Genomic DNA, 22,627 nt, shown 5'->3' with positions numbered 1-22,627 from the left:
AATGTTAATTGCACTAACAATTTAATCAAATGAAAAACCCAACAACCACGATTAAGGAAGTCTGTCACTATAAAAAATACAATTAATAATAATAACAATAATTATTGATTCTTATAAAGCACTTTTGCAGAGTACTGATCAGGGCGCTGACACACAAAAAAAAAAAAATTATTTAAAAAATCATCAATGAACAGTAAATCATAATACATCTTATTAAAGAGAGTGTTTTATCCTAAATCATTTGGTATCTGTTTGTGTGGTATGTGTTCAGGCTTGGATAAACAGGAGGCATTGTTTGCGAGAGTGCAGAAATCGACTTGCGCCAAAGTGATGCTTAACAGTATGTGATATGTTGGGACTTAAGTGAGAGAATGAATTGAATTTATCAAATGACATGCATTGCATATGCTTTTGGCAGAAGCAAAGTCACGCGTGCACAAATGTTTGTTGATATCTGATATTCAATATTTGATATGTGTGGCATGATTAATTTTGTTAGGGATGCTATTTGGATCTGCAAAGACTGAATTAATGCCCAAATCCCAATTGTTTTATTCAAACATCACATGAGCAACTTTGGCGCAAGTCAATTTTTGCACTCTCGCAAACAAAGCCTCTTGTTCATCCAAGTGTGAACACAAACCACACAAAAATGATACTAAATAATTCGGGATAAAACACTCTTTCAAAAGATATATATAATATATATAGATATATAATAATTTACTGTTCATAGATGATTTTTAAAATAATTACGGTAGTATCTTTCTAGGTGTTAACTTTTTTTTTGACTCACACTGTATATTATCGGCAGTAGGGAGTCAGTAAGCATGTAACTGCAGGAGAGATAAAATAAGACTGGGCCCTGGACAAGAATATCTGGCTACGAATTGTAAAAGCCTGACATCATATGATATATTTCTAAAGTTCTAGATGAAATTGAAGTACAAGAGCATCAACTTTTATTCTGCTTAAGAAAGTCTAGGCCCGTGAACAAAGTGACAAATTATTAGTTTTTAAAAACACATACCATTCCTGATGCAGAGATGCCAACCTTCTTCAACAAAAAAAAGGATTCTTAAGAGCAAAAAATAGTATTTTTAGACAAAAAACAGTATTTTTGAAAAAATCTCTATCTTAACATATCGCCCAATCGAGCAGCTTAAAAAAAATGGCAGTACCACGTATACATACCCGGATCGGAGCGCGACGTGCATACATTACACGTGGGTTCTTCGCAATGCGCGCAGTTTGGGGCCAGTATCACCATCCTGCGTACACCGTTTGAAGACGTAGGTGCATAATACACTTACGACACAAAGCCCATGATCAAAAATTAAGAAAAACGTCACTAAAAAAAAATAAAAAATAAATAAATAAATACATAAATAAATAAATAAAAAATAAAATAAACTAGATGGAACTTGACCGCGCGCAGTCGAAATGATGCCTCTGTCACAGACCAATTTTACAAACCAAAACAGAAGAAATTTTTCAAATTCAAGTTCAATTGTAATCCATTAACAGGTTCTCAGAATATTGTGATTACAAGCAATTTCTCATATACATTATATGACCCTTTGATCTTTGACCTCATGACCCTAACATCTACTCAGTTCATTGACTCTGCAAAATGTCCCGAGTTAAATAGTAATCCATCTGTCAGTTCTAATGAGAATGCGTTCACAAGCTATTTTTGCATACATAATGAGCCCATGACCTTTGACCTCATGACCCAAGAATCTACTCAGTTCATTGGCTCTGCAAGATACATACATGATCTAAGTTTGGCAGGAATCCATCAATCTGTTCTAATGATAATGTGATCACAAGCTATTTTTGCATACATGAGCCGCATGACCTTTGACCTTGACCTCATGACCCCAAAAATCTAATCAGTTCATCAGATCTGCAAGTAACATACATGACCTAAGTTTGGAAGGAATCCATCAATCGGTTCTTGAGATAACGCGATCACGAGCTGTTTTTGCATGTATAATGAGCCCTGTGACCTTTGACCTTGCGACCCCAAAATCTAATCAGTTCATCGGCTTTGTAAGATACCTACATGATCTAAGTTTGGAAGGAATCCATCAATCGGTTCTTGAGATAACGCGATCACGAGCTGTTTTTGCATGTAAAATGAGCCCTGTGATCTTTGACCTTGTGACCCAAAAATCTAATCAGTTCATCAGCTTTGCAAGATACCTACATGATCTAAGTTTGGCAGGAATCCATCAATCGGTTCTTGAGATAACGCAATCACGAGCTGTTTTTGCATATATAATGAGCCCTGTGACCTTTGACCTAGTGACCCCAAAATCTAATCAGTTACATCGGCTCTGCAAGATACATACATGACCAAAGTTTGGCAGGAATCCATCAATCGGTTCTTCAGATATCGATATCACGAGCTGTTTTCGCATGTATAATGAGCCCTGTGGCCTTTGACCTCGTGACCCGAAAATCGAATTAGTTCATCGGCTTTGCAAGATACCTACATGATCTAAGTTTGGCAGGAATCCATCAATCTGTTCTAATGATAATGCGATCACAAGCTATTTTTGCATACATAATGAGCCGCATGACCTTAGACCTTGACCTCATGACCCCAAAATCTAATCAGTTCATCGGCTCTGCAAATAACATACATGACCAAATTTTGGCAGAAATCCATCAATCGGTTCTTCAGATAACGCGATCACGAGCTGTTTTTGCATGTATAATGAGCCCTGTGACCTTTGACCCCATGACCCCAAAATCTAATCAGTTCATCGGCTCTGCAAGATACATACATGACCAAAGTTTGGCAGGAATCCATCGATCGGTTCTTCAGATAACGCGATCACGAGAATGGGACGTACGGACGGAAGGACGGACAACCCAAAAACATAATGCCTCCGGCTACTTCGTAACGGAGGCATAAAAACGTAACAAAACATACAAAAAACGTACTGCCATATTCATAGCGACAAACGGAACAAATACGGCAAAAACGGAACAGTTGGCATCTCTGCTGATGGCATAAATACTTTTTAAGATTGACTATTCATGAAAAATAGTTGATTCAGAAGGTGTTTGTACAGATCATCTGTTGAGAGCCTGAATTATATCCTATCACTTTAAATCTTGACTCTTTAACTGCACTCTCCACCCCATGGATAAATGAGCTGACCTCTGACAAGCTTGCTACACATCAGTGCTAGAGAAAGCTTCTTTGGTTTGAGAGTAACAGATCATCTTGACTCTTTAACTGCACTCTCCACCCCATGGATAGATCAGCTGACCTCTGACAAGCTTGCTACACATCAGTGCTAGAGAAAGCTTCTTTGGTTTGAGAGTAACAGATCATCTTGACTCTTTAACTGCACTCTCCACCCCATGGATAGATCAGCTGACCTCTGACAAGCTTGCTACACATCAGTGCTAGAGAAAGCTTCTTTGGTTTGAGAGTAACAGGCAGACTATGGCCAACTTGAAGGGCTTCTTGCAAAGTCATCAGCTGCATCTATACAGGAAAAGGAGGAAACAGGTTATACAAGTTATAACAATGTATTTATGATGTATGTATCTAAAGGTATAAACATGCACATATTGCTTTACAATGTTTGTACCATCTAAAGGTATAAACATGTACATAATGGCTTTCTTTCTTTCTTTCTTTCTCTGTAAAGTTCATTGGGATGATGTGCTTTCTGACCCTGATCCAATCAGCGCTTTTGAAAAATGGAGCTCTAAGTTCCATTTAGTTTTAAATAAACATGCTCTATTAAGAAGAAAAATAATTTGTCATAAAGATTCACCATGGATAAAACACGAAATTTTAAGCAGAATGCCAGAAAGAGATGGAATGAAAAGAAAAGCTAAAGGATCAGGGTCATTGAAATGATTGAATGACTGGGCGATGTATAGAAAACTAAGAAATGCTGTGACATCAATGATTAGGGAATCTAAAAAGAGATATGTTTCGGAAAGCATTTCGAATAATGAAGGTAAATTAAATGCAATGTGGAAATCATAGAGACGTATCATACCTAAAAATGTCAATGATAGTGGTTTTCAAAAGATAATTATTGACAATAAAGAAATAACAGGATCAAAATATATTGCATCATGTTTAAATGATCATTTACCATCTAAACGGAAGGGAACCAAAATATTTGGTGGTAATATGGATCAGTATATGACTCAAGTAAACTCAACATTTAAGTTTAAAGAGATAACAGATAATGAGGTTTTGAAATGTATTCATGATATTGCAAGGCACAAGGCCACTGGCCTCGATCAAATACCAGCCAGTTTCGTAAAAGATTTTATTGAATACATTGTTAAACTGCTAACTCATAATCATCAATGCGTCATTAAGAAAGGGAAAAATTCCTTGTGCCTGGAAAAGGGCCCGGGTGACGCCTATTCACAAAGGTGGTGATAGAGCTAATCCCTGCAACTATAGGCCAATATCGGTCTTACCTGTATTATCTAAAGTGCAGGAAAAACTTGTGTTTAATCAAGTGTATGATTACCTTTCAAAGAATAAACTATTATGTCATAACCATCACGGCTTTTGCCTGAAACATTAGACTTTGACTGCACTCACAGAAGATTTTTGTAAAAAATTAAACAATGGGTATGTAGTAGGTATTGTAACGCTCGACTTAGAAAAAGCGTTTGAGATTTTGCTTAAAAAGCTAAGATATTATGGTTTTGATCAAAATTCAATATGTTGATTTCAGGATTATTTCCATGATAGGGAACAATGCACTTTGGTAGATGGTAACATGTCATAGAGCAGAAAAGTAACAGGCGGAGTGCCCCAAGGAAGTATCCTTGGGCCATTGTTGTTTATTATAACTCTGAATGATCAACAAATGTTCCCTTTCTCTGTATGCGGATGACACTTGCATATATTTTTCCTCAAAAGACCCAAAGATATTAGAGACAGTAATCAATGGTGATTTGAAATCAGCCCCGACATGGTTTTCAAATAATGAATCGTTGCTTAACGTTGACAAATGTCAGGTCATGTTAACCGGTTCAAAGTCAAATTTGAGTCGTTTCTGTAATGTTGATAATCGTCTGAATAACAAAAAATTACTTAGAGTAATGGAATGGAATTGACTGCAATCTTTCATGGAACCCACAAATAGACCATGTAAAGAAAAAGGTTTTAAAGACGTATTTTGCTCTAAAGTGAATGAGGCAATTCACAGATGAAGAGATAGCATAAATACTGTACAAAACCTTAATTCAGTCGCATTTCGCTTATTGCAGCACAATTTGGATGAACGGTAGAGAAACTCTGTTAAAACATCTCCAAACTCTACAAAATAGATGTTTGAGATCTGTCCTCGGAGTGAATAGTAGATTTCACACTGAAATTCTTTATAAAACCCTCGAAATCAACATGCTAAAAGTATACTTGGTCAAACAGGCTTTAGTTACTATATTTCAGTTGTTACATGATCTTGGTTCACCTGTTTTATCTTCATTGATCCACTTAAATACTAATGTAGGCGCGTATATGTTCTGTTATGCTAATTCACAAATCCCCCTTCCAAGACCTCACACAAATTTCTTCAATATAGTCCATGCATCAAAGCTTTTAATACCTCACCCAACGATTTCAGAATTATAAATGTTTTTAAATCTTACAACATTGAGATTAGTAAAATTCAAAATATTTGCTCACTTCTTTCATCTCATGGATACTAATTTTGTTTTTTCCCCCTTTGTCACTATGATTCTATTTTGTACTTAAATTTCTGTAAATATGTTCATTTATTATAACTTGCATATTTGTTTGTAAATTGTACGATCATCACAGCCTCGCTGAAAAACAGCTTTTGCTGAATGCGGGCACAACTTTTGTATTTGTTTTTAAATGTGAATAAATAAAATATACCATACCATACCATACCTACCAAATCATCTTGTGTCTAGCAAAAGGATGCAAACTCAATTATAGGCAATCCTTCTAAAGTGCTTATTGCTTAAGAGTTTAATTTCCTATTATTCAATTCTCTGAGCAGAAATGACTTACCTGAAGAGAAAGAGAAGTTGGTTGCCATGGCAATACTGGTAGCACTTGAAAGTGTACTTCCTGGTTGAGCATGTTTGATCCAGCAAGCCATAGCAACAGAGAGAACCATGGGAAGGTATGGAGTAGCTCCCTCAGGAGAGTCAGTAGACTTTGGATGAAGAGGATCAATAGACGAAGCTATAAGCAAAACATAAGAACTCAAAGCTTTGTTACTGTGCTCTAGTCCACATGATGTATCATTACATTTTCACCTTTTATGACACCCTTTGATGATACCCAGCGTCCTTGAGTAGAACTGAATAAGGTTGAAGAGAGTGACATCTGCCTTCGACACATGAAAATTGATACTGAATAGAGTAGTGTTTGATGTGTTAAAGGTATCATGTCCAATTTGCAGGCCAAAAAAATGAAAAGGTTAAATTCCAACGGCATTTGAAAGATAATACTAATTTAAAACTTCCCACAAATGCTCATGTACCCTATACAGTTCATTTTAAGTATGTTATTACCAAAGTCAGTCAGTCGCTTAATAGATTTTATAATTTCTCATTTAGTACTATTCTTCAGGATTTTTCTCTTACCACAGTGAAGACAACATAGAACAGAGCTGTGGTTGGCAACATGAAGAAGAGCATCGTAAAGAGAAGAGTCCCCATAAACAATTGATCAACATCGTAAGAACATGAGTCTACCCTCTGACGAAGAACGTTCCATTTCTTGCCTTGGAAGAGACGAGCCAGGGAAAGCAATCCTGATATCTGAAGACTGTAGATTCTGAGTGGGAGGACATTTTGTAAAATTTTGTTTGGAGACTTTGAGTTATATATCATTATATGACTTATTAAGAATTGCAACTGATTATATTCAAACTACGCAGAGTTAAAAATGCTGCCGCCAGACTTGCCACAGGTCCACCCTAGTTCTGTCAGATGAAGCGTATCCTTCATCAATTAAACTGGCTATCCATCAGGTCCCAGATTCAATACAAAATACTTCTTCTCAACCTCCCTCCCTTCAACCTGAATCCACGGTCTGGCTCCTCCCTACCTATCTGAACTCTTAACTATCAGGCAACCATCCCGCTACTCCCTTCACTCCTCTCAAGGCATCACACTGAACCATCCGTCTCCCAAGATGCTACATGTAACTATCAGGCAACCATCCCGCTACTCCCTTCACTCCTCTCAAGGCATCACGCTGAACCACCCATCTCCCAAGATGCTACATGTAACTATCAGGCAAGCATCCCGCTACTCCCTTCACTCCTCTCAAGGCATCACGCTGAACCACCCATCTCCCAAGATGCTACATGTAACTATCAGGCAAGCATCCCGCTACTCCCTTCACTCCTCTCAAGGCATCACGCTGAACCACCCATCTCCCAAGATGCTACATGTAACTATCAGGCAACCATCCCGCTACTCCCTTCGCTCCTCTCAAGGCATCACGCTGAACCATCAACCTACCGATATCTCTTCGTAACCAACAATCTGTTAATACCTTTAAAAAGATATCTCGATACTCACCTCTTCTGTTAACAATAAAGCTGCATTTGAACTTGTATACGGAAAATGCGCTACATAAATACACTATTATCATTACTATTATTAATGACAGTTTTAGTCAAGACTTGTTTCAATCAAACTCTGTACATAGGGGAAAGTAAGTGTGCCACTTATGAATGTCCAATAGTTAATCATATGGGGAATCTGGGCCAGAATTCAATTCCATAATTAAGTACAAAATTTAAGCTTTTTACTTAGTATTTGGCATATATAAAATACTTAGCAAATCTTGGTATTCAGTTCAAACTTTTGGCTAAATATTTTACCCCAAATTAAAGACAGCTACCTATCAGACTTAAAGGCATCGGTAAACACAATGATATGCAGGCAGCTAGCATGCCTTGAGGCAAGTAGATGGACTAGGTAGTTCATAACAATGCAAAGAGATAGATGGTCTGAAACAAGGTTAGCTAAACAGATGTATTGAGAAGGTCACATTTTACCTTGCAGCATAGACGTAAAAACAGTAGATATGGAAAGTGAGAGCAGATAGAAGGTCTGAAGCCAGTGCTAGTTGAACAGAGAACCCAAGGACCCCTGCTCCTGCTATACACCAAAGCAATGAAGTCATGATGGGAAGCAGTACACTTAGATAACCTGCAAGATAATTAGAGGGACAAAACAAATAAGTAATCTTTGGAACATATTATTTTTTTAGACACACCTCTTTCTTTGAAGCATGCACAAAATCTGTGGAAAGTAAAACGTGTTGACATATCTGAGGAAAACAGATATTTGTTCTTCAAATAATTTAAAGACGCATGAGAAATAAAACTTAACAATATGGAGGATTTTTTTCTACCCTTCTGTCTCGCGGCAACTCCTTCAAATGGTGATAAAAAGTGAAATTTAAGTGGAGGTTGGTCATTGGATGATTTCACACTTGATATTGGTGTTTGGTATTAGCCTTTATTTTGCCGCAAAATCATGAACTAACACTAACGAGACATCATTCAAATTTAGGTGTTGACCTCTGATTTTCTGACATAGTTCCGGTCATTGATGTTTCATTTTTGTCAAATGTCAACTGCCAAACCATGATAGGCAACCAGTGTTTAATTGATGTACACATTCCATTAGACTGACACTTAACCCCTACAGACAAAGAAATATATTTATTTCATGGTGAGTGTTGGTGTCTGTGGGTAAAAAAAAAATAGTTATTACAAATTTTCCAAACATAAATTTTAAGTTTTTATAGATTTTAAGGAAATTAGGCTCAACATAAATCTAGGCGAACATTTGAAAAACTTTTGGCTTTTCAAAGAGGCACAGAGTATCTAGGAAATCCTAATTTTCACATAAATTAGATTTGATAAATGTGATTTTAGATTTTCTGTAGAAAAAGACCTAGCAAGTCTACATCATTATTTATGATAAACTCTAAATCAACATTTACAAAGCAAAAGACAGGAAACTAAGTGACTACTCTAAGACAATGTGTGAAATGTGGCTCTTTGCAGTAGATGTGCTGCACTCTCTGATCCAGTATCTAGCTGCAGTAGCTACCATAGTTGCATAGTATTTACCCTCCAGGAGTGAAACCTACACCCTGTACCAGTACTGTTCCGCTGGCTAGAGAGTATCCATTTGCGTGAGGTTTCTTACATCACTCTAGTCTCAATCAAAGACAGATTGTGTAAATAGATATCATGGAATGCTCATATAATACAATGAGATCTACAGTTAAAACATGATGAATTATTAACAAAGTATTAGTGTTATAGGATAACAACTTCTTAATTTGAACAGTGATGTTTAATAGAGCTCAATCATAATAGAATTTTAATCTCTAAACTCAAACACCAAACCAGAGCGCCAAATTATGCCTAGAATCATGTACAAACCTTGGTGCTTTTTAAACTCTCTATGGATTTCCAATGTTGATTTAATATTTCTCATCAAAAGTAAGAAAGGTTTACTCACCAATCCATAGGTAGACATGATAAAGGAAGAAGTTTCCCAAGAAATGAGCCAAGAATGTGTTGAGTTTGAGACCAGCCGGTGCTCCCATCAACCAGTGTAACAGGTGCTGAAGACCAATGCCTGTTTGCTGATGAACAAACAATAAACAAATGTAATTGTTCCTCACATGTACATGAATGAAAACATTATACATGCCTGGCTGCCTCTTGCTCATTCTTATTTCACCCCCCCCCCCCATCATTTTCACAAGACCAGCAGATTATCTTCAATACACTATTCTTCTCATGCTTTGATTCCCACTAATTGACACATTTACAATCAAAGATAGTGTAACAAATCAGGGTTTTAGTATTGAACGAAGGTTAAGCATTTTTTGTTGTAAGCGCATGCGCTATAGCAATATGGCGCATCGTTGATTTAGCAATTACCAAACTGAAGGAAAATGAGCATAAATTACATATAACAATCATGTCGGTGCAATTATCATGTTTCTTTTGGGGATATTATTTGTATAGTAGTTATCTAATCAGGAATAAGGGGTTATACTGAAGATTATATGTGAAGATTTAATGGGATTAGCAGAAATGTTGGGTTGAAGTGTTGTTTTACTAACGAGGACATAATTGTTCTTTTATACGTTTATGTATAGGGAAATTTTGAGGATGGTCAGGATTGTGTAATTAGGACTTTCCACAGCACTGTATCCGATACAGGCCAGCCTCACCGAGGCTGGCCTTATAGTTGGCGCTGGCCTTAGTCTTTAGTAATTGAGTCTTACATCTAGTCTACACTTGTACTTGTGTTGATCGAGTTTACCCTGAATGTTGATTGGTTCGCATTAAAGGAATTCGACATGCAACTTATGATTGGTCTGATTTCTTAGAACAGTGCAACCGTAGTTAGCCAATGAGATCGAGAATCAGTGACAGGAGTTGACATAGCATGGTGACTGATTGGTGATTGATTGATTGATTGCTCGAAGGATGTCCAATTGACTGTTGCTGTGCACAACGATTGGGGTGACCGATTGCAGTCGAAGGATGCATGATTGTTAATACGCCCTGTGACGTGAGCAGTGAAAGAACTCCAGCCATCAAGCTACGGGCATATATTTTGTCCAAACGAACGACGGGGAGCGCCAGGCCAGACACGGGCATCCTGACAAATACTCCGTGTCAAGCCAAGGTGGCGAATCGGGTCCGTTACACATGGTGTCAGAAGTGGGATTGCTGATGGCGTGGAGTGGTCGAGCTGACGGAGCTGGGGGACCAAGGGCAGTAAGTCTGACGGTGTCACAAGCTGGTAGAGCTGACGGAGCTGGGGGACGACAGGCAGTAAGACTGACGGCGTCACAGCTGGTTGAGCTGGGGGACGACGGACAGTAGGTCTGACGGCGTCACAAGCTGGTAGAGCTGACGGAGCTGGGGGACGACGAAGGGCAGTAGGTCGGACGGCGTCACAGCTGGTCGAGCTGAGCTTGGGGACGACGGGCAGTAAGACTGACGGCGTCACAGCTGGTCGAGCTGAAGGAGCTTGGGGACGACGGAAGTTAGCATTGACGGTGTTGCAACTGGTCGAGCTGACGAAATTGCGGAACGACAATGGAGTCGTATAATGAACCAAACATGCTGCCAGACTGGTTTGACGGGGAAATTCCCATACTGGACTACTTGGAGCATTTCGAAGCATGCGCAATCATCAATAATTGGACGGAAAGAAAGGCAACGCATTATCTAGCAGCCAGTCTACGTGGGCCAGCGTTGAGGCTACTGGGGAAGAATGGTGAGGCAGAACTGACGTACAGTGCATTGACCAGCAGGCTCAAACATCACTTCGGACCTTCAGAAAAAGCTGATGTATTCTTGGCAGAACTACGTTCCCGACGAAGGAAGCCGAACGAGACCCTTCAGGAATTGGGCCAAAGTATCAGATACATGGCAGCAATGGCTTACCAGGAGTTTGGTGCCGATGGGCAGGATAAGCTGGCTCGGGGTCACTTCCTTGACGCAATAATGAATCCGGCCATCCGAGAAGGTTTGTTTCGGGCTCAGCCACATACCCTGGATGAGGCTATTGAAGCAGCTCGTAACACGGAGGCCTTTCTTCAGATGGAAGTAGAGAGGGGAGAGTTGAGGTACTCTCACCGTCACAGCCACAGCCGGGTACTGACAGGTAGCGATCGACCTCAGCACCCTGATAGCCCTTATACATCCGAAATGGTGAAGAAAATGGAGAAGGCGCTAACTGATCTTACAGCCAGATTGGAAGCACTGACCCGCCAAGTAGGAAGTACTTCGCAGTATGGCAATACAGGGCCACACTTTCGGGGAAGGCGTCAGGACGGGCCTTGTGATGATTGTGGCCAACAAGGACATTTTTCTTGGAATTGTCCTCATCCAAAGATGCTGTACGCACATGACCGTCCAGAAATGAAGGAAGCAGAGACCAGACGTTGTCACCAGTGCAATGAAGCTGGGCATTTCTTTCAGAACTGTCCTCATAATCCAGCTGGAGGCGATGGGGTGGCGACTAAGCACCCTGGACAAGACGTTGGTGGTTCAGTTACAAACAACGATCAGATGAAGGACCTAAGAACACCTTGGCAGTCTATTCCGTGTGAAGGATTTGAAAGGCAGGTTGTTCCTGAGACTGCAAGCAACTTTGGCGAGCTAGAGAAAGGAGACGAGAGTGTCGGTCCCGTGTTACAGGCAAGAGATTCAGCAACCAAGCCTAGTGAAGAAGAGAGGGCAGCAGGAGACTCACCAGATGAGGATTCGACGAATGATGATGAACTTGGGGGGACGGCAGATGACATTCTACCAGACGAGGAGACGGCTGGGGATCCACCAGATACCCTTCTAATAGTGGACACGGCAACCAAAGATCCGTCAGAGGCTATCCCAACAGATGACGAAGTAGCTGGAGACCCACCGGACAACAGCCTAGCAGCTGACGACACAGATACAGGGTTGTCAAACGATGTCCAGACAGACAAAGAGCCTGTTGATTGCTTCCCGGATGTCGATCCTCTAGCCGGTGATGCGTTAGCTAAAGATCCACCAGGTACTGGCCTAGCAGTTGGCGAAGTGATCAACGAGGTGTCAGTCGGCGGTCCTAATGATTTGAAATTTTGAACAGTTGAACACTTTTGGAAAGAGCCATTTTGAACTGTCAGAAAAGACTTGGATTTTAGTTTTGATTTGTTTTGATAACATGTTATGATTTGTTGTTGTTGAATAAGTTATAGATAAGTTAGCTTGGGGACCAAGCTTGGGAGGGAAGGGAATCATGTAACAAATCAGGGTTTTAGTATTGAACGAAGGTTAAGCATTTTTTGTTGTACCCGCATGCGCTATAGCAATATGGCGCATCGTTGATTTAGCAATTACCAAACTGAAGGAAAATGAGCATAAATTACATATAACAATCATGTTGGTGCAATTATCATGTTTCTTTTGGGGATATTATTTGTATAGTAGTTATCTAATCAGGAATAAGGGGTTATACTGAAGATTATATGTGAAGATTTAATGGGATTAGCAGAAATGTTGGGTTGAAGTGTTGTTTTACTAACGAGGACATAATTGTTCTTTTATACGTTTATGTATAGGGAAATTTTGAGGATGGTCAGGATTGTGTAATTAGGACTTTCCACTGTACTGTATCCGATACAGGCCAGCCTCACCGAGGCTGGCCTTATAGTTGGCGCTGGCCTTAGTCTTTAGTAATTGAGTCTTACATCTAGTCTACACTTGTACTTGTGTTGATCGAGTTTACCCTGAATGTTGGTTGGTTCGCATTAAAGGAATTCGACATGCAACTTATGATTGGTCTGATTTCTTAGAACAGTGCAACCGTAGTTAGCCAATGAGATCGAGAATCAGTGACAGGAGTTGACAAAGCATGGTGACTGATTGGTGATTGATTGATTGATTGCTCGAAGGATGTCCAATTGACTGTTGCTACGGGCATATATTTTGTCCAAACGAACGACGGGGAGCGCCAGGCCAGACACGGGCATCCTGACAAATACTCCGTGTCAAGCCAAGGTGGCGAATTGGGTCCGCCACAATAGCCTGAAACGACACACATGCACTACATTCAGACACCTTTTCATGGCATTGAAAAAGACCATTTCCCTGAAAAAGACCATTTTTCTAACATCTCTAACATACCTTGTTAAGCCCATGGAGAGACTGCCCAGTTCATTGTGCACTATGCATTGATTGCATTTATCTGTATTAGTATTATTACTATACTATTTATGTGTACAAGCTCTGCTTTTTGTCACATGTGGTTCCTTTTTCTATTTTGATCATTGTAAATTAACATACTTTTGCACCAACCTGTCATACTTTAATGATTGTGTAATAAAACTAATTTGGGGAATCAATTGTACTTGTGGGGGGGGGGGGGGGGGCAAGCTGCTTACTACAATATACTTACATCAGCCTTATCTTTGACAATGTCTGCCAATAGGACGGGTAGATCGGCACTGTACATCCATATCAACAATAAAACACCAAGTACAAGATCAACCATCACAGTAGAAAATGAATTTCCTATCCTGAAAGAAAGAAATTAAATAATTTTTCAAACTTTACATGGCAATGAATCTAAAATAACATAAAATGAGTAAATCAACTGCCAACATACACTCGAATACCTTTAAAGTTGATACTCTAAGACAATCCCATATACTGAGACAATTACATAAATAGAAAGCTTTTAACCCCCATAATAACACCAAATGGTGTCCATCCGACAAAACAAGTTTAGAATAATGAATTTATTCGAGTAAACTCTACCAAAATATCTAAGTTTGAAACCCGGAAGTGCACGTAGAGTCCGGCCTCTATCCGTGACGTCACGAACGGGACTCATGGGCTCAGTGAGAGTGAATGGCAGTGATATCCCTACGTAAATGCTATCCTGTCAGAGCTTAGATTTGTTGTTGGTAAGGAGTATATTTGATGGATTTTCTGTTTTTATTTGAATGAAGAATAACGAAGCAACATTTTCCAGTCGCTGATTTCTTTTTATATCCTCATATTCACCTATTTGGTAGAGATTTAAGACGAGTTTACTGCTTAGGAATTAAAGTTAAATCGTGCACGTATGAATAGGCGGATGCATTATATTGTCATCAGATAAGGTACAGGAGCAGTTTTGTAAAACGAATAGGTCTAGAACTACGATAGTACTTATCATAGATGTGTGTGACTGCCTCAAAAAAGGATACAGTACCAGTTAAACATTTTATGTTGTAAAATATCAAACTTGAACGAAATCATGCAAGCGCGCTTCCTCTATAATATTTTGGCGAGTGATGCGGCTCTTGCATGAACGTTCGTGAAGCGAGCAGAATCGGGAGGTAAGACCAATTAGCCGCTGCTCTAGGCGCTGCTTGCTTGTGATGGAACGTACGTGCGCTAGTTATATGTTTATCGGCAATTGCAAGAGAATGAAAGCGACGTTGCCAGCTAAGAAAAACAACTAACAAAGACTTGCTCCTGACTACCGGTGTCAGAATTGGTAGATGAAGGATCTTCAGGGCCAAGGAAGGCGAAAGACATGGGAAAAAGGAAGAAGAAACCATCGGGAGATCGCTGTAGTGTATGGTAATGAACTGTGCATGGGTAGACAGCTAGTGTTCACTCAGTGCCTGGGCCGATTTCAACACCAAAACAAAAATTACATGGTGAAAATATCGACTAATAGCACATCGTTGGCATGTATATGTCATAATTTTTAAAAGGGGAATTGATGTTAATACTATGAAGTACTGGGGGAAGGTAAAAAATTGTACATAAAATTATGATTTATTAGACTTTTCAGCCTTTGAAACAAAAATATGCAGAAAATCGTATCACTCTGCACATGTTTGCTATGGAACATCCGGGTACTTGAATATACTCTATCCCGGACGTGAGGTCATAAATAGTAGACCAGCGCCGTGACTGATTTTCTATGCAGAGAGAGGCGGATATTTTCGACATTTCAATTGAGGATTTCGAGTAGACAGAATTTTTTTGTGATATACTAAGTAATTGAAAAACTTAAAAATAACATATACTTGCCGTAGGTAACAAATTAAGGGACATTTATTTGCTTAGAGTATCAACTTTAAAATCCCATTCCTAATGTGCATGTACATGTACATGTATGTAGATGATAAGGATCTTAGGTTTGAATCCAGCCCTGGAGTATGACAAGTGAAGCCTGTATTGTGCGTTAACACGCCCCTCCTAATTCATAGATGCAGAGTTGGTTACAATGGATAACACTGTCCTTCTGATAGGATGTTAAATGAAGGTCTCAAGTACAGGAGAGTCACTAGCTTTGCCCAATGCATTATTACCCACTGTATTATTTGTATAAGAGTTAGGGGAAACCCTGGTGTAGTGGTCTCCCTGCACATTCCAATCAGTTATACCAGTATGAGAGACCCGAGGGTCAAAGCGATTTAGTTTGCTGTTCCCCTCCTAGGCACAGGTAACACCAATATTTTACTGCTGCTACTACTACTACTAACAAAAAACAAACACTTAAATTGTGACCTCTTTCTAATAATGCTGTACCCTAGCTTAATCTCATCTGCCATAAGATTCTGAAAGATTCAAGTTCTTATAAATGTAATCTATCCATCACATCCGGATAAACAGAGTTGAATATCCGTTAATACATTTGATCTCATAGACATAGACATACAACTCTATATCAGTTAAAAAATATAAATATTTTATTATTTTATCTGGAAAGAAAAGAAATCCCAATTCTATGAATGATAAAAAATATCAAAAATATTCCTCATAACTTGGGCAATGTGAAGAATATTTCAGAAATCCTTTTGCTCCACAATTTTCTCTGGGTTTTACTAAACAAGTATTTTACTGTGCTTTGCAGGTCTAGGAAAAATGGTCCAGAGTTTAAGTTTCTTATTACGACGAGTGTTAAAAATTGAGGTGAGAGCAATTGTTGACTGAGCAATACTTGCATTCATCTGAGCCGACATGAAATTCTTACCTGATGAAATGATCGTTTGATCTTATACCCTCTTGGGATAATCCCTGTTTCCCATCATCCTTCTCCTTTCTCATAAACTCACAGAACTGATGTGATTTGTTAGCAAGATGAGATCCTGTCGTTGGGAATGTGAAGAACTCGTACAGCCAGTCATTCTGACAGAATCTATAATAATGCGAAGTAGTTTAGTACATGACATTGTAGTATTGTACATGTAGATGGCTCAACAATTCACATTTATTTCAAGAATAGTTTTGTATTGAAGAACAGACTAAATGCAATGACATGTACATCATACATGTACATGTGTATGTGTATTCATGAGAAATAAGTCTGAGTTCTTTTGTCAACAATAATTGGAACATGCTTTACTTTTTAAACTTTCCTCTGTGTGCAGTTACAGAAATTTACCCTTAAAGTTTACCAATCAGCTCACCTGAAGAAATAATTTGTTTATAGGTAGAATGTAGATTAACAACTTAAACAAACTTTATCAAGTCCAACTGGTGCCCCATTCTAGATGCAAGTGCATTTAAACTATATCTCTTTGTAGAAGAAATATTTGAAGGCCATAGGTTGACTAGAGTACAGCAACGATTTTAAAATGAAATTAAACAAACTATTAATTCGAAACATGTCTGTGTTCACACTTACCTTTTTTTCTTGATGTTGTTCAAACAGTGAAATAGAGATCTTGTGATGAAGACAGGTAAGATACAGCAAAGTCCATACAGTTGACTGCATGATTGGAATCCTTTACTCCTGGAATCTGTTCTTAAACATGACATGGGCATACTCTGAGATGCAAAGAGGGAGTGTGAAGTTCTACAAAATTGCTGGACTGCTGAGAATAAGAAATCCACTGCTTCACATTGATGAGTGGTGGATTTCTGACGTTCTTCAAGCAAAGATAGGGTAGGTTCATAAGCAGCACTCTTCTCACCTGGATTGCCATTATCTAAACAGATACGTTGGGCATGTATTACATGAAAATCATTAAACAGTATGAGAAGGAGGCTGGTATCCCCAGTATCAGCCGAGTGTTGCCATGGTGATTGGATGATCTTGCATGCTGGGATCTCATTGTGATGTCTTTGCTCCATTTCAATGATGTAGTTGCTGTGCCAGCTGTTCTTGTCTGATGATTGTCTCAAGCCTCTGCATATATTTGTGTAAGTACCAATGACGGGGATGCCAAATTCTGGCTTGGGAACATCCTCTTCTTTTGATGGGTGTATGATAGCGAGAATGCATATGGACCTTTTGGCTGGGTGTATAGTTCCAAGGCAAATCCCACTTCCTGCATTCAACAGACATTCAGGAAAGAAGACTTTTAGCACTTCCGTCTTCTCCATTTTGCTTTTCAATCTAAAATGCCTAAATCCCCAAAACATTGAGTAGACAATCCTTTTCCATCATACAATGCAGGCTCTGCAATCAAAACAAGAAAGTTAGTCATGCACAGTAACTTTTAAGAATTCAAATTGTAAGTCTACTGTCAAACATCGGCATGATTGTGTGCATTTGTGTATTGAGAGTGTATTGACTACCGTATTCATGTGTGCAAATGCTGCCTTTTAACATGTAGTGCAGTGCTATACACGTACACTGTAGGTCAATACGCATTCGCATTGACTCTCTATGCTTTGCTGGAGTGACTTTAGTGACAAATGATGACACCTAAATAGCAGTAAAACTTACCAAGATGAAGACACCCAACTAGTATGAGAAGGAAGAAAATGAAATTGAACTGGAAGCCTGACTGCTGAAAACACAGCATTCTTTCAGAATCTCGGGTAAAAGTCAAGGCAAATATAATTTGTTCAACTTACCGGTTACTTTGTTAGAAAGAATAATTTGAAAATTCAAATCACGAGTCTACTGTCAAATTGTCCATCAGCCACATCATATTCATTGTGTGCATTTGTGTGTAATGTGTGTATTGACTATATGGGCAATTCCACGGTAACGGAAGGACACTCAGACAAGATTTTTGAACTTCAGGTTCATACTAAAAGAAATGTTTTATTAGTATGTATTAAACTATGGGGAACAAAATGTGTTTCAGTCAAGTGGAAAGCTTCATCAACTTCACAAAGTTTGGATAAACACTAATTAACTGGAAAAACCATGTCCATTTTTATGTCCTTCCGTTACCGAGATGACCAATATCTCTCACTTCTGTATGCTGTAAACTACTAGAACATGTTGTACACTCTCATATAATGAACCATCTTGAGTCGTACAACATACTCAGTAAATACCAACATGGATTTAGGAAAGGTCATTCCTGTGAATCACAGCTAATCCAAACCATGCACGACCTTACCCTTTCTCTCGACAAACGGACCCAGACTGACATGATCGTTACTGACTTTTCTAAAGCGTTCGACACTGTGCCCCATCATCGTCTCATCCTTAAACTTAATCAGTACGGTATCAATGGGAAAACCAACAGGTGGATCTCACCCTTCTTACAAGACAGGCACCAACGGGTAGTATTGGGGGGAGAACATTCACAGTGGGTTAGGGTTAAGTCGGGCGTTCCTCAAGGGACAGTGCTCGGACCTTTACTCTTTCTAATCTACGTTAACGACATACCTGACGAGTTATCCTCGACCGTACGACTATACGCAGACGACTGTATCTTATACTCTGGCATAAAAACTCAACTTGACGCTACCAGACTACAGGACGACCTTGACAGACTTTCTGCATGGGTGGATAAGTGGCAAATGCAACTCAACCCCCAAAAATGTCATGTTCTTAGATTTAACGCTTCTAGATCCCCTGTAACAACCAAGTACACCATCGGAGGTACTGTATTACAGGAAACCCCCTCTCACTCGTACCTAGGGGTAGAGATCTCCAATGATCTAAAGTGGGATAAACATATTTCTAACATAACATCATCTGCAAATAAGGTCAATGGATTCATCCGTAGAAACCTTATATCATGTACTAAACAAACTAAATCCTTAGCTTACACAACCCTAGTCCGTCCAATTGTAGAATATAGTTCTAGTGTCTGGGACCCATATACCAAAGAACATACACAGGAAATTGGCAAGGTCCAAAGAAGGGCAGCCAGAATGGTATGCAATGACTACAGGCAAACTACCAGCGCGACAAAACTAATGGTGGGGTTAGGATGGGACTTGCTTTCTATTCGAAGGAAAGTTTCGAGGGTCTGTATATTGCACAAAGCCTTGGGGGGGGGCACTTGGCCCTGCCGGTGTCGGACTACCTGCGTCCAGCTACACGAGCCACCAGACGTACCTCAGGAAACTCCTTCATCCAATACTCCACCCGCACCAATTGTTTTAAACACTCCTACATTCCACATACCATCAAGGACTGGAACTCACTACCCTCCGACATCCAAAGGACCACGAACATTGACACCTTCAAACTCCAAGCAACCAACTTTTTCCGCAACCAAGACTCAAGCAATAAGAACTAAACAAGCACAGTGCGCACCCCCTCATTCCTCCTCGCTTGGTTCCTAACGGAACGTTGAGGAGTACTCCCGAAGAAGAAGAAGAAGAAGAAGAAGAAGAAGAGATAATTAATATGCACATTCTTAAACTACTTAACTATAATGACAATTTTTTGGGGGAGAATTAAAGGCACTTATATAGGTATTATATCTGTACTGTTTCACATCTTATACTAATAAAACAGTTCTTTTAGTATGAACCTGAAGTTCAAAAATCTTGTCTGAGTGTCCTTCCGTTACAGTGGAATTGCCCATTTATGTGTGCAATTGGTGCCTATCCGGTATTAGCATGTAGTACAGCGCTAGAGTTCAATACGCATTAGCATGGACTCTCTTAGACAGAAATAACTGTCTGGTATGGGTCATTCTTTAATAAAACTGACATTTGTCGTCATTCCCTATACCCAGATGGTATGACCGTAGGTATATATTCTAGGCTGTGTGGGGAAGATATCACAACTAGATTTTAGTAGTTAGGCCCCTCCCACAAACAAGAAAAACCTGAGGATAAAATGCATCATTTCTCCTCAAAATTTTGCAGTAATTTTCTAGATATCATGACTGTCGGTAAGAGTTCTTTTTGTAAATGAAATAAAGGGACTTACCAAGCTTTTGGCTGCTTCTCTATGATCCACTTTAAGCCTTCTGACTGACAGAAATCAAAATGGCGGCTTATGAATATTCAAATACGTTATGCGGGATGGTTGACCTACGTGCGTCTGGTCGAGGATAGCACGCGCACAAACGTGAAGCAGACAACACGAGAGAGGGACCTCTGCATATGCAATGTTCTTCAAAAAAGTGTTATTATCTCTTCCACTTGACTGTCTTCAGACTGTGACTATCGTCAGCCATCTTGAATCAAAGTAATGAATAATCATGACAAAATTTTTGAGTCTCCACCCATTGACCTCATTCATAGACGTGCGCGTTTGAGTTCTTCTTTTGTCTGCTTCACGTTTGTGCACGCGCTATCCTCGACGAGACGCGCGGAGGTCAACCATCCCGCATATCGAATTTGAATATTCATAAGCCGCCATTTGGATTTCTGTCGGTCAAAATGCTCATCGAGAACACACAGATGCACACAATCATCGCGATGCGGCTGATCGGCAAGTTTGACAGCAGACAGTCACTCACACTCACAATTTGAATTTTTTTTTCTTTCTAAATTCTAATCTAGAATCTATACTAGACTAGATCTAGGCCTAGACTCTAGACCTAGACAAAAATCTAAACTAAAGTCGGAAAAATTTGAAAAAATTGTATTTTATTTAGATCTAGGGGCCTAAAAATCTAGATCTAATCTAGATCTAGATCTAGAATCTAGGTCTAGAAATAGAATAGACCTAGAGGTCTAGATCTATTTTAAGTCACCTAGATCTACAGTCTAGGTCTAGTCTGTACTAGCCTTAAGGGCTCTCTCGAAATGTTTTTTTAATGATATTATTCGAGAGAGCCTTAAACGGCTCCCATACCCCTGCACGGAGAGGCATGTAAACAAAACTCAAAAGTGGTCCAAAATCACTTCGTAAATGTGCTGCTTCCGTATAATGCGCTGAATAACACTCATACAGCGCATTATACGGAAGCAGCACAATTTACCCACAATTACGGAAGTGCTAGTCAGAGGTCATCACCATTGTGTAGACATCGTGAATTCACACGGTACACGTGAAAAGGGAGCTGAGCTGTATCGGTCTGGTAAGAAAATTGCTCTTATTTTGTTATTTTTAGATCCGATTTTGAAATTAAAGCGGTAATTAAGACCAAAACCACGACAAAATTTATCAAAGCCACTGTCCAATATTGGTCGGGTGCGCGAAAGTGTGATTTTGGACCACTTTTGAGTTTTGTTTACATGCCTCTCCGTGCAGGGGTATGGGAGCCGTTTAAGGCTCTCTCGAATAATATCATTAAAAAAACATTTCGAGAGAGCCCTTAAGGCTAGTCTGTACTACTAGATCTAGAGGTCTAGATCTAGGTCTAGGTGACTTAGGTCTAGTCTATAGATTCTAGACTGTCATCAATCGTCACTAAAGTACCGATTTTAAGTGAAATCAGTTGAGTTTTGTACAGTGGTGCTTGAAATGTTGAGAATCAATAGCACAGCTTTTAATACACAGCCAGCGCCAGGATAGTAATGCACCTAGACTATGTGGGTGAATACAGGTGAATGCATGCATGTTTCGTACTTAGGCCTATAGACTAACAAAAATATCGGTATGTGGGACAACAGTAACAAATATGTGCCCACATTTAATGGTCAAAGTTATAAATAACACAATTTTAAACGAAATTACAATATTTTCAATGGGATTGCATCGTCCATGTTAACATTCAGGACAGAGAAGGGGCCAAATAAGCATATTACGTACCAATTTGGTCGCTAGCTCCATTCCTTAGGTAGTAAAAAGACAAATTCCGCGCATGCAGTCGATGTCGATCTACGGAACGCAAAAGAAATCGAACTCGCAGATATACTTATTCGCGTCATGCCATATATAATGTAACGTAGGCCTATGTAAAGACGATATATCGGTACGATACGGTACTTTGTAGCAGACAAGT

General features: G+C 39.4%; 1 protein-coding gene across 1 annotated transcript; it reads right to left on the bottom strand.

Annotated features, from left to right (window-relative positions):
* Window positions 1–2,851: 2,851 nt before the first annotated feature.
* Window positions 2,852–22,527, bottom strand: LOC105437949 (phosphatidylinositol N-acetylglucosaminyltransferase subunit Q-like). The gene is made up of 9 exons (XM_030983893.1): window positions 22,435–22,527; window positions 17,212–17,857; window positions 16,558–16,722; window positions 13,978–14,098; window positions 9,532–9,658; window positions 8,049–8,202; window positions 6,622–6,814; window positions 6,041–6,217; window positions 2,852–3,508 (listed from the first exon to the last, which is right to left on the bottom strand). The coding sequence occupies exons 2-9, from the start codon at window positions 17,658–17,660 to the stop codon at window positions 3,362–3,364; spliced, it is 1,533 nt and encodes a 510-aa protein (XP_030839753.1). The 5' UTR covers window positions 17,661–17,857; window positions 22,435–22,527; the 3' UTR covers window positions 2,852–3,361.
* Between the last annotated feature and the right edge of the window lie 100 nt (window positions 22,528–22,627).

The sequence above is a fragment of the Strongylocentrotus purpuratus genome, unplaced genomic scaffold (assembly GCF_000002235.5).
Source record: "Strongylocentrotus purpuratus isolate Spur 01 unplaced genomic scaffold, Spur_5.0 spur5_scaffold_14, whole genome shotgun sequence".
NCBI classification, from domain to species: domain Eukaryota; kingdom Metazoa; phylum Echinodermata; class Echinoidea; order Camarodonta; family Strongylocentrotidae; genus Strongylocentrotus; species Strongylocentrotus purpuratus.
Note: the sequence above shows the minus strand (reverse complement) of the source record. Positions and strands in the feature narration are given on the sequence as shown.

Coding starts and splice junctions, on each gene's coding strand:
- LOC105437949 (XM_030983893.1), bottom strand. CDS start 17,660: ATGGAGCAAAGACATCACAATGAGATCCCAGCATGCAAGATCATCCAA. Junction 14,099..16,557: donor TCAAACGATCATTTCATCAG/GTAAGAATTTCA, acceptor TCTTTCTTTCAG/GATAGGAAATTCATTTTCTA. Junction 6,218..6,621: donor TCTATGTTGTCTTCACTGTG/GTAAGAGAAAAA, acceptor TTTTGCTTATAG/CTTCGTCTATTGATCCTCTT.